At 34.5% G+C, this 13,066-nt stretch overlaps 1 protein-coding gene across 2 annotated transcripts in view; it reads right to left on the minus strand.

The window, feature by feature from the left end:
- Nucleotides 1-13,066, minus strand: part of RALGAPA2 (Ral GTPase activating protein catalytic subunit alpha 2) — a 477,726-nt gene that overhangs the window by 334,619 nt on the left and 130,041 nt on the right. For both annotated transcript variants that reach the window (XM_044663434.1, XM_044663433.1), the window contains exons 13-14: nt 5,251-5,399; nt 332-443 (exon numbers count right to left, since the gene is read on the minus strand). In XM_044663434.1, coding sequence (XP_044519369.1) covers nt 332-443; nt 5,251-5,399 — 261 coding nt within the window. The remainder of the gene's footprint in view (nt 1-331; nt 444-5,250; nt 5,400-13,066) is intronic.

A 13,066-nucleotide genomic window follows, 5' to 3' on the forward strand; every position in this document is an offset into this window, starting at 1 on the left:
ACTAATATAGATCTTAGAGAATTACCTAAGACACTGAGAGGTATACAGTACTTGCTTCTATCTAAATAGTTTATATACAAGCTAAGACAACATTTAAACCCAGGTCTTCCTTACTTAAAGTTAAGACATCCATTGATCTCATCAATCTGCCTGTCCAATTGAAAATAAAAACTCATAAATTACATAATTAAGTAAGCCATAAATTTAACATCATTTTTATTACTATTATCAATCATCAAAACTAATGTGTTATAAAACCTGGCTAGCTCTTCAGATTTGTGGACTTTTTGTTCTTTTGGGGTTTTTTATTTGTTTCTTTTTAAAGACTTACCCTAAACAGTAACCCTGCCAAGCTCTGGGCAAACAAGTCCTTTATTTGGTTATCCTTTGGCTTCTGCATGACAGCTTCTGTTATCCTGAGTAGTATTTGCAACATCTGCTCCCTGGACCCCCAAAATAAAAGTTGCATGTAAATTCCATGCATTATTAATCACAATGGTAAATCATTTCAATTACATTAAATTATCATATTAGAAACATTTCAATGAGTCAATCAGTAAGCAAGCACATATTAAACATGCAAGTACTGTGCTAAGAATAGAGGATTCAAACAAAGGGTCCCTACTCAAGCTCAAGGAGCTCACAATCTAATAAGGAAGAGTACATATAAAGAACTAAACACATACAAGATTTATAAAGAGGAGATGGAAGGCAAAAAAAAAAAAAAAAAAAAAAAAAAAAAGACACTAGTGGGGAAAGAGGGAGCTAAGAAGAACCAGGAAAATCTTCTTATAAAAGGCAGGATTTAAACCTAGTCTAGAAGGAAACCAGGCAGAAGTGAAGAGGGAAAGCATTCCAGGCATGGGGAACAGATTAGCAAAAAGAGATGCCATCAGAAACTGGAGTGCTATGTTCAGGGAATAACAATATGTTGCTGGATTGAAGAATATAGGGGAAGGCTAGTATAAAAGGACAGAAACAATAGAAAAGCAGGAGTAAGGCTATAAAGTGCTCTGAATGCTAAATAAAGAATTTTCAATTTATTTGGTAGGTAAGAGGGAGCCATTGGAGTTAAGGGTCAAGGTCAGATTACTAGTTAAGGAAGGTCACTTTGGCAGCTCAGTGGATGATAGATTTAAATAAAGAGAGAAAAATAGAAAGATCAAAAAGAAGGCTACTGAAATAATCCAGGTGTGAGGAAATAAGAAGCTGCACCAGTGTTGGCTGCATTAGTGAAAAAAAGTCCCCTCTCTCAGTTCTGGACAAATTGAACAGAAAGATAAACAAATTGCTAGAAAAATTAGAGCTAAAAGACTTATGGTATCTACATGAGATATATTCTGAAGGGAGAATTGAAAACTTGGCATGAGAGTGGACATTTGGAATGAGTGCAACAAAAGTGTAAGGGATGACATGGACTAGAAATCATGTATTAATCAAAAAATCTTAATTATTTTATCAAGCAAATAACAAGTTTTACAAAAATATACAGTCTCACAATCCAAAATAAGCATTTAAAAATATTTCTCCTACTTCTCCACTATCACCACCTTATACAGAGTAATTTTGGATAGATTGAGTCCTGCAGGATTCACAGACAAATGTAAAACTTAAATGCTAAAATCCTGATTTTGTAGCATCTTTAAACCCCTCAAAACATTTTAAATTCTATTATCAAAAACACTATAGCTTTCCATAGCACAGAAAATGTCTACAAATTCTTTAGTATATGGATATTAAGGTTACTATCAGATCTCAATCATGTATTTTTATAGCTGGACTAGTCTAAGAGGCCATCCAATTTACTTATCAAGTATCTATTTTCAAGACACTACCTAAGGGTTAACTAGATGGCTCAGAGGATAGAGAGCCAAGCCTGGAGACAGGAGATTGGAGTTCAAATCCGACTTCAGACACTTCTTAGCAGCTTGACCCCAAACAAGTCACTTAATCCCAATTGTCTAGCCCAGTGATGGGCAAACTTTTTAAAGAGGGGGGCCAAAGGAAAGGAAATGCTTATCTGTCAGTCTGTTTCTAAGGCAACTCTTCGAAGTTTTATTGTACTGTATCCTACTCATTGCATTCGTCAGATTAGGAATAATGTCAGATAGAACATTTCAGGGGGGCACATCTGGCCCATAGGCTATAGTTTGCCCATCACTGGTCTAGTCCTTACTGTTCTTCAGGCTTGGAACTGATACTCATTACTAATCTAAGTCAAAGGGTAGGAGTATTTTTTTTAAAGACACTATGTTGGGGCAGCTGGGTAGCTCAGTGGATTGATTAAGAGCCAGGCCTAGAGACAGGAGGTCCTAGGTTCAAATCCGGCTTCAGACACTTCCCAGCTGTGTGACCCTGGGCAAGTCACTTGACCCCTATTGCCCACCCTTACCACTCTTCCACCTAGGAGCCAATACACAGAAGTTAAGGGTTGAAAAAAAAAAGACACTATGTCACCCAGACGACTCTGAAATGAGATAGGACTAAGAACACTATTCCAATAATAATTTAACAAATGTGTAAAAAAACCAACCTTCATGAAAATTCACACTTTTATACATTGCTTTTTAAAGCATAAATCACATCTAAGCAAAAAATAATACTCATATTTAACAATATTTTTTATCTGGGAATTTTTAGAAGCAAGTTAAATTATTCATTTTGCCATTTTTATCTTATTTAGATCTCAGTGGAGATAGACAATTGATTATGGTGCTTTAAGGGAGGGCCTGCACTACCAAATTCCTTAGATTTTTCTTCAATGCATATCAAAAACTCAATTTTCTTTAATCTTTCTTTCCTCAGAGGTCTTATTTTGTAATCACGTTGGTAGTTCTCTTCCTCTCCAAGTCTCCTCTTAATTGTAAAACTTAGTTGAATAATTATAATTATAGAAATATAATTATAGACTCAGAATAATGGAATCCAAGAATCAGAAGGATCTTAAATGTCATTTAATCCAATCCATACCTGAGCAAAATTCCTTTCTGCAACATACTTGAAATATGGTCACAGAGCCAAAGGCCCTCTTTGGACTAGCTTCAATTGTTAGTAATTTTTTCCCTTAGCCTCAACTTACCTCTTTACTACTTCTCCATATTGCCTCTAGCTCTGCCTTCTGCCAACAAGGAGAATAAATCCAATCCTCCACAAGTCAGCCCTTCAAATATCTGATGATAAGATTCTAGCCTTACTATCTCTTCTGCAGGCTAAACATTGTCAGATCTCTTTAAAATATCTCAAATGGCAGGAATTCAGTGTTCTTCAATGTCTTGGCCACCCTTCTCTGCATAATCTCTGGTTTATTAGTGTTTTTTGTTTCCTAAAATGCAGTGCCCACAACTAAACAAAATATTCCAGGTAGATTTAACTATGGTAAAGCACAGAAGCAGGACAACTAAGAGCTAGTTTCTGGAAACTATGGTTCTTCTAAGAAAACCTAAGTACCTTTCTTGGTAGCCATAACACAATATTACTTCACATTTGGGGGATGGCAAGTCACTAAAACCCCCCAGATCTTACAGAACTGTTGCCATGCCATATATTTCCATATAATATTTACAAAGCTGATTTTTTACACAACCATAAGATAATTTATTTATCTCTAATTTTACCTTAAAATTAAATATCTTAAAATGTGGTTCAACATTCTATCCTGTCAATATTTTTGAATACTTTTATCCAGTATTAACTATGTCTCACTGCATTGTAGTATCTGTTTATTAAATAAAATTACCATCTGTACCTTTACTAAATCATCGATAAAACTGTGAAATAGCACAAGGGCAAAGATAGATCCCCAAAATTTGCCAATATAGATTAAGTTAATATCAATTTATTAATAATTACTCTTTAAGTCCATCTATTCAACCAGGTCCAGAAATTCACTCAACAGTATTATTATAGTATTATTATATTTACTCCCTCTCTCCATATTTCTCATAAGAATAGCATGAGAAACTTGACCAAATGTTTAGTCAAAATTCAAGTAATCTACAGGATTCTCCTGATGTACCAGTCTATTAACCTGAAGGCGATGGCTGTAAAAAGAAAGGATTGGATGGAAGACATGTTATGGTGGTAGAAACAGATTTATTAACTAATTGTATATATGAGGTGAGGGAGAAAGATAATTTAAAGTTAATCCAGAAATTGGCATATTGTGAGATTGGAAGAATGGTGGTTCCTTAAACAAAAATTTAAAAATTATGAAAGGTAAGTGGGTTAGGAGGAAGATAATGAGTTCTGTTTTGGACATGAGTGTGAGATATCTTGGACATTCATTTTGAAATACCCATTAGGTATATTATAAGCCTAGATTCCTCCAAATCCCATTAGCAGATCAGATCTGGTCACTCAACTCCACTTAGATGAATAGGGAATTATCAACTAAAATCATTCTAATATAATGACAGAGCACAAGCCCTTACCATTTGTCCTGATGGTGTGCCTTGAGGCCCTGTGGTTCTTGCCGTTTACCATTCTGCTGTAATAAAACAACTAGGCCTTTCCAAAAGCCCTAAAGCTGAACACCATTGTCTTTCCAAACAGAATGTGAGTCCCTCAAGAGCAGGGACTATTATGAACATTACTAATTCAAAGAAAACTCTTGAAAAAGGACAAAGTTGAATCAGTTGGTTTATTATATTACTATGATTTTAGTAAAATATTTTCAGTTATTGTCATTTTTATCTGAATTTTTTTTTCTTTTTTCCAGAATGGATTTAGAACTCTTCATTAAAAATCCCAGGTAACATTTATTTAAAAAAACCATCAACAAATCCATAGTTAGAAAAAACACAAAATTTCATAATACCTTAAGCAACTATTGAACTATTCTCAGTTTGCACATTATATTAAATCATATAATAAACTATTGGGTTATATACTCAAAAAATCATTTAATTTAGTTTTAATGTGGGGATATAGAAATATGCATGTATATGTGCATATATATATATATATATCCAGACATAATATGTGTGTATATGTATATACATACACACAATAAAGTGATCTAGTCATTCTCAATTCAAAAATATTCTTAATATAAATATTCAGAAACAATGAACAGCCGAAGCACTGTCTATTGTATTTAAATTTCTTCATAATTCAAAGAAAACCCTTATTCAATATCAGTTGGGAACTCACTGTAGATTTAATAACACAGAAAAGCAGTACTTTAATATTTTAACTACACTATTAAAAATTAAAACATACCACATCAACTTCTCTGAAAGGTAAACTTACCATGTCTTTTTGTTCATTGCAAGTTCCATTATCATGCGCCTAAAAATACTTAAAACAGCTTTACAGGCATCAACTTGCTCTTTCAAAAGTATGGGAACTTCAGCACATGGCTCCAATAAAAAGACATTGGCAGAATTTGTCAAAAACACCTGTGAAGCAATACATTGTTTTTCATTTTATTTTTATTTTGAAATTAAACACCAGACAAGATAATTTCCATATAAGCAGCAGAATGCAAAAAAGACTACATATGAAATCTTGAATCTCCATTTCATACTTCTTGCTTTCTTTTTTTAAAAGTATAATAATTTAAGATATTACTTTCAAAACTGCCCTGCCTATATGTTATTCCTTCTGAACTTCTGTTCCTTTCTGTGCATTTAAAAAACAGCTTCAACAGCTAACTTTTTGGACATAACTTCTCCCTCTCCTTCCAGCTTTCTCCAAATTAAAATGTGAAAAATACTGTCTTATTTCAAGTAAAGCTTGACAATTCAAACAAAATAAATTCACAGTAACCATGTGCAAAAAAAAAGTCTTTTTTCGCAACTGATTCTATCACTTCTTTCAAGAAGAGGGTAATATAAAATGTTGCAGCATTGTAAGGAATGATATACAGTGTTTAAAACAAAAAAATGTAATTTCTTAAAAAAATTTACTTTAAGAATAAATATACTTATTTTTGTCTACCAGGTTCCATGCTATCAGAATAGTGTTACTTTTTATGTCAGAAAGACAAATGGAGAATATTAAAATCCTTAAAGGTTTGGCTTATTTAGCTTTTAAAATCACAAATATTAATAATATCAATTAATTCATTTATCTGAAACAAAATTAAACTGAGGCATATATAATCTAAATGAAACAAACATTATGGAACAGCTTTTAAAATACTTATCTGATTCCCTCTCAAATCCCTAAAGTAAGGGAAAGAAAACTGCAGTTAGGCTAGGAATGGTGGCAGGGACAGGACTAAAGGAGAAAAGAAAAATCTGACCAATAAGCAACCAGAAAAGACATGTTTTACTCTGAATAGGATTTTAAGAGCATGAATTTGTCAGGGGAATAAGTGAGTCAACAGGATGAAACAAAGTAAACTTATCTCTTTAAAAATTATTGCTATTGGGAGCAGCTGGGTAGCTCAGTGGATTGAGAGCCAGGCCTAGAGACAGGAGGTCCTAGGTTCAAATCTGGCCTCAGACACTTTCCAGCTGTGTGACTCTGGGCAAGTCACTTGACCCCCATTGCCTATTAAAAAAAAAAATTAGTGCTATTGCTGTTTTGGCCATTATAATACCTTTTTGCAGGTATTGTCACATTCAAAAGAATGGCCATACCCCTAATTTCAGGATAAAACAAATGTGCAAAACAGTTAAATGTATATTCTATTATCATTTAAATTTATATAGCTAACTTAATCATAGAGATTGAGTCTATAAACAACTATGGCCTCGAATCAACTGTACTTTCTGACCAGAGAAGAAAAATTGATGATATTTAGATTCAATATGAGTATAGAAATATTGCACTTAATTTTGAATTTTCTTACATAAGGAAAAAACTATATCACTTGAACTAAGATGGTTTGATAATTACTAGAAAGAACACCTCCACCAAAGCTAAATCTTCCATATGCTTTTCCAAAATAAAAATTATGAATGGCTTCATGTTAAATTGAATACAATTATTCATCTTTTAACAGAAAAGAAGAATATCTTTTTAGTCAATCTATCATAGATTCAGGAGTTCAGTAAATTTTAAGACTGAAATAAAGGCAATATAAATCTATTATCTAAAATGAATGGATTCGTGTACTTGGCATCCTTGATCTACAACTCAACCACACCAAAGGAAAAATGTTCCTAAAGTTTTAAAAGTTAATATATATATATATATAAAGACACATTTCATACCAATTTACTCATTTTCTTGCACTTAATGAAAAATATCAGAATGACAACTAGTATATTGAAGACAAAAACCATGTCCCATTTCTCTTGCCTAGGGCCTGGTATGATACAATGCATGTAAAATAGATATTTAATTGTTTGTGAAATGAGAATCTTCAATGCTGCATTATGTGAAGATGGGATTTTTAGATTTAATCACCAGAAGCATATACACCCCACTTATTCTTAAGTGGGGAATTTCTGTGACCCACATGTGTAAAAGTGGGTGATGAATCAGAAACCATTGACTGCCACTGGGCAATCCTAAGCAAAATTATAGACTATAATTGATCCACATAAAAGTAGAGCCAGGCACAGGAAGTGACACAAAAGAAGCATCTTAAAAAGGAATTATAACTTCCTGTGGGGAGTTCTTCGTTCTTTAGTGTTCTGAGTTCTAGTTGGAGGCTGATGAAGAATCTGCTTCATAGACCTGAGACTCTGGACTTGGTGAGATTATTCTTAAATCTCTCCCTTTAAACTACTATGAGGGTGAGTGAAAAAGACTGACTCCTTTCCTGGATTTTCTGAAGGGACAAGCCTCAGAAGAGGCCTCCCCTAGAGAGAGGCTTCGTGGCTTTATTCATCACTGGGCCCTCAGCTCAAGGCTGAGGCCCCTCCAGCTGAGGACTAATTAGCCTTGCCTGGGTTGAGTCATGGGCCAGAGCAAAATACTCAGTGAGGTAGGTTAGATATCCTACCCTAATCTCTCTCTGATTTTCTTACTTTCACTTTCTCTCCTTTTGTAAATAAATTACCATAAAAATCATTTGGAATTGAGTAATTAACTCCTGGAAACCATACTCTCAAATAATTTAGTCCAATCATTTAATTTTAACTCCTTACACATTCTTCCCCTTTCCATTATGAACACTTTTTCATAATGAAGGATACTATAAGTACCAAGTTCAAAAGGCACAATGAACTATAAAATCTGGATGCATTAGGCTAAGAACAAATCAGGAAGAAAGATTGAAAGGACAGTTAATGCTACTGAATTCTTCTCAATTCATCAACCTCAGGTGATCTGTAGCATAACTTAACTTACTGAAAAAAAAGCAATATCTATTTTCCAACAGCTGACAAAGGCACTTTATTCTATCTAAAACACTAGACATGAGTAAGGAGAATTTTTCAAACAATTGCTTAGGTAATATTCATTCATTAGATTTCTTTTTCTAAAGATTACTAAGTAAAAATTATACAGATTTGTAAGTTTTATATTCTAACTGCTCTGGCCAATTCCAATATAAAATGAGCAAAGACTTGAGTTTTTCTGTGAGTTTGTTTTACTACCTAAGACTTGAAAGACTTAGTTCAATGCTGAATACAAAGTCCAGAAAATCCTGTTTAAATCCTGCCTCAGACACTTCCTACCTGTGGGAGCCTATACAAGTCACATAACTTCTATTTTATTTAAATTTTTTTTTGAGCCCTTAACTTCCATGTATTGGCTCCTAGGTAGAAGAGTGGGCAATGGAGGTCAAATGACCTGCCCAGGGTCACACAGCTGGGAAGTGTCTGAGGCCTAATTTGAACCTAGGACCTCCCATCTCTAGGCCTGACTCTCAATCCACTGAGCTACCTAGCTGCCCCAAGTCACATAACTTCTATTACCTTTAGTCTCCTCATCTGCAAAATGCAGACAATAACATCTATCTCAGTTATTGCAAAGTTCAAATGAGATAAAATAAGTACAGTACTTTGCAAACTTTAAAGAGCTACATAAATACAAAGTATCATTATTACTAATAATAACAATAATAATAAATAGTATCTATCTCAAAGGAGTTTCCATTCTCCTGGGAGATACAGCATGTAAATAAGTTAACAAGTATAAAGTATATAAAAAGCAAAAAAATAACAAATAACTAGGAAGATCAGGAGAAACACATGAAGAAAGTCACTCTGAGGCTATGCTTTAAAGCAGTGGTTCCCAAACTTTTTTGGCCTACCACCCCCTTTCCAGAAAAAATATTACTTAGCCCCCTCGAAATAATTTTTTTTTTAAATTTTAATAGCAATTGACAGGAAAGATAAATGCACCTGTGGCCATCACCACCACCCTGGATTACTGCAGCACCCACCAGGGGGTGGTAGTTCCCACTTTGGGAATCACTGCTTCAAAGGAAAAGAGGAATTCTAAGAAACCAAAGTGATGGGTAAGAGTATTCTATACCTGGGGAACTCTCCAACTGACTGGATAGAGAATACTAGGTGAAGACCAGTTGAGAGAGAAACAAAGTTAGGCTGTGTTATTTATAAATTGCACAACACCTAAACAAAAAGAGCAAGCAGTTAAGACATTTAGGAAAAGATAGAAATTAAAGTGTAAAGTAGATAACAAGTATCTCCCAATAGCTGTTCAATGTCTCTACTCAAAGCAGAATAGCTACTAATTTCCTGATTTGCTTTTAGGATAATGCATCAAAAGCCTTCCTCCCACCTGCCCAAAAATGAACAATTCTAGACCACAGACTAGAATTAGCAGTTAGATTGTTACTAAGAAACAGAAAATGGCAGCTATGATAGAAATTATAATGGAAACTTCAAAGGGAAATTACCATTGCATCTCTGAATCTGTAAAAGAGTAGTCAAAAGAAACTGGCATCATTCTAGATTTAAGGATAACTTTCCATGGGGTTGAGAAGTTTAAGGTGGTTGTCGTGGACTAAAACTCTACAGAAGTCATCCCAGAAGAGAAGGGAAGCTCTTAAGGATGAAATTCTCAGGGGGAACATAGGGAGCTGTCTAGAGAGACCAATGTGTATGGCTAGGGAACTCCCAAACTTAATTTTTTTTAATTATACAAAAGAAGGAATTAAGGCAGAAATAGATGGTGAATGCAGAAATATGGTATGATCCAATAAGACAGTGGTTCCCAAACTTTTTTGGCCTACTGCCCCATTTCCAGAAAAAAATATTACTTAGCACCCCTTGTTACATACTATCACCTCCTCCTTACAGTTATTCACCATCCCCAAATGCACCTGTGGCCATCACTACCCCCCTGGATCGCTGCAGCACCCACCAGGGGGCGGTGGCACCCACTTTGGGAATCACTACAATAAGAAGTGTCCGGGGAGTTAAAGCTTAGGATTATCAGAGATCCACAAAGTATCAAGGCCTATTTTATGGTAGGAAATTAAGACAGAGAGGGATTTTTATGACTTGCCCAGGGTAGAACATTTTTTTTAAATGGCTTAGACTGGACGGTATGCCTAAGGATAAAAAAGGTTTTACTATTGTTTTTTAGCTATTTGGGAAAAACAGATCAGTTAACTAAATATTAGGACTGTTACTTAAAAAGATAACAGAAAAAATAAGAGAAAACAAAGATGTTCTTCAGCTTTATTTTCCTTGAGTTTCTTTCTGCCAATATCTTTCAGATGTAAAATACAGAAAACATGTAAAAGGAAATGCATATATATGTTAGAGGATAAAAAAGAGACCATTTATCTGTCCTTTAAGAGTTGAAATGAAAAGACTAGTATAGATGCTGATAAGATAGAGAATTAGGCCTGGACACAGGAGGTTCTGGTTTCAAATCTGACCTCAGACTATTAGACATACCTATATGACCCTGGGCAAGTAACTTAACCCCAATTGCCTAAATACTTATCTCTTCTGACTTGGAATCAATACTTAGTATCAATTCTAAAGCAAAATGTAAGGGTTAAAAAAATACTCTCATAATTTTATACTCTGTAGTTCTGAAAGAATGAACAAATGAAGCATGATATTTATACAAATATGCAAAGATTTGTGGTTAAGCACTGAAAATACAAATATAAAAAAACGAGATGTGATTGGGAAATGACTGATAGCCCAACATAACTATAATTAGGGAGTGGAATGGAAAGTACTTAAAGGGAAAAAAATAAAAAATAAGTAGAAGGTAAGATAGGAAGAAGATAGCAGGGGGATTTAAATGACAGACTAAGGATTTTAACACAGAATAAAAAGTTAATGATTATATTAGTGCCTGAAGAATGGGAAGAAATATGCTTTTGAGTTAAAAAAACATTACCTACAAATTTAATCAATCTTCAAAAGTTCCACCAAGGCAAAAAATTGGAAAATGAGAAAATGTCTATATCTGTTGGCGATGGAATACTATTGTGCTCAAAGGAATAAAAAACTGGAGGATAAAATTCCATGTGAACTGGAATGACCTCCAGGAATTGATACAGAGTGAAAGGGGGAGGACCAGGAGAACATTGTACACAGAGACTGATACACTGGTAAAAATCAAACATAATGGACTTCTCTACTAAAAGCAATGCAAGGATCCACAGCAAGGCTGAGGGACTTACAAGAAAGAAAACTAGCCACATTCAGAGGAAGAATTGTGGAAGAAGAAACACAGAGGAAAAACAACTGCTTGAACACATGGGCTAATGGGGATATTATTGGGGATGTAGACACTAAACGATAACTCTAGTCCAACTATTAATAATATGGAATTAGGTCTTAATCAATGATCATGTAAAAACCAGAAACTCAGTGGAATTGTGTGTTAGCTAAGGGTGGCAGGGGAGGGAGGAGGAGAGAGGGAAAGAACATGAAATATGTAACTATGGGAAAATATTCAAAATAAAAACTTAAAAAAAAAAGTTCCACCAATCTGCATGCTTTTTCCCCCTAGGCTTTTACATCTGCTGCCTCACCTATATGTACAAAAATTAATATATGTAAAAGAATAATTGTTTGGTTAAGGTTAAGATATTATTTAATTTCTAGGTATCATTGCAAGAAATTTCTACACTCAAAAGAACACTGAATGTGAAGTCTAAAATCAGCATAACTTTTGGCAAGTCTCTTTGGCCGGTCAATAAACATTTATTAAGGATCAAGTAAGTGCTAGACCCTGTGTTAAGTGCTAAGGCTACAAAAGAAAGGCAAAAGCCGTCTCTGCCCTCGAGAAGCTCTTATGGGGGCACAGCATGTACAGAGCTGTATGTATAAACAAGCTATCTAAGGGATAAACTGCAGAATATCCTTCCTGTTGAAGGTGAGATTTTAGATAAAACTTGAAGGAAACCAGAGAAGCCAGCAGGCAGAGCAGAGGAGAGGAAAAAAAACAAACCCAAGCATGGGGGACAGCCAGTGAAAATGCCTGGAGTCAGGATATGAAATGTACTGTACAAGTAACAGCAAGGAGGTCAATGTCACTAGATCTCAGTGTCCTTCCTCATCCTTCAAAGGAGGGGGGTGGACTAGTTGATGCAATTAACTCTAAATCTTGTCATCTAAAGGTACTGTAACAGCTATTACTTTTCTATTCTAATGTGCAAATTTGGGCATTGAGAGATTAAATCAAAGGCTGGCAAACTACTGCCCACAGCCAAATCTATCAGCTGCCTCCTTTCAGCTCAGTCAGCTAAAAAGGGTTTTTACTTTTTAAAATGAGTTTTACTTTTTTTTAAAGATGTAAAAGACATTTTAAGCTCATCAATATAATCTGGTAAACTTGGCCCTCAAGTGATACTTGGATGATCCTTGAAATAAATTATCATTGATGGTTCCCATATGCAGTGAGTGTAAAGTAATATATAATAATTTCTCACATTTATTTAGCTCTACAGAATACCTTCTTCATAGTAACTCTATGAGCTATGCAGAACTAATATCATCTTTCCCACTTACAGATGAAACAACTGATTTTCAAAGAGCTTAGATGACTTGTCTAAAGTCACACATGCACTGAAGTCAGGACATGCCAAAAGAATACTTCTCAGACAAATTAGGGTTACAATGATAGTCCTGTTACCACAAATTTTTCCCTCCAAAAAAAAATGAATTTATGTTTTTGTAAGCCTCCTTCTGCAATACAGTAGGAAAAATAAAATTAGAAGATCTTTAGT

This window comes from Gracilinanus agilis, chromosome 2 (genome assembly GCF_016433145.1).
Source record: "Gracilinanus agilis isolate LMUSP501 chromosome 2, AgileGrace, whole genome shotgun sequence".
Taxonomy (NCBI): Eukaryota; Metazoa; Chordata; class Mammalia; order Didelphimorphia; family Didelphidae; genus Gracilinanus; species Gracilinanus agilis.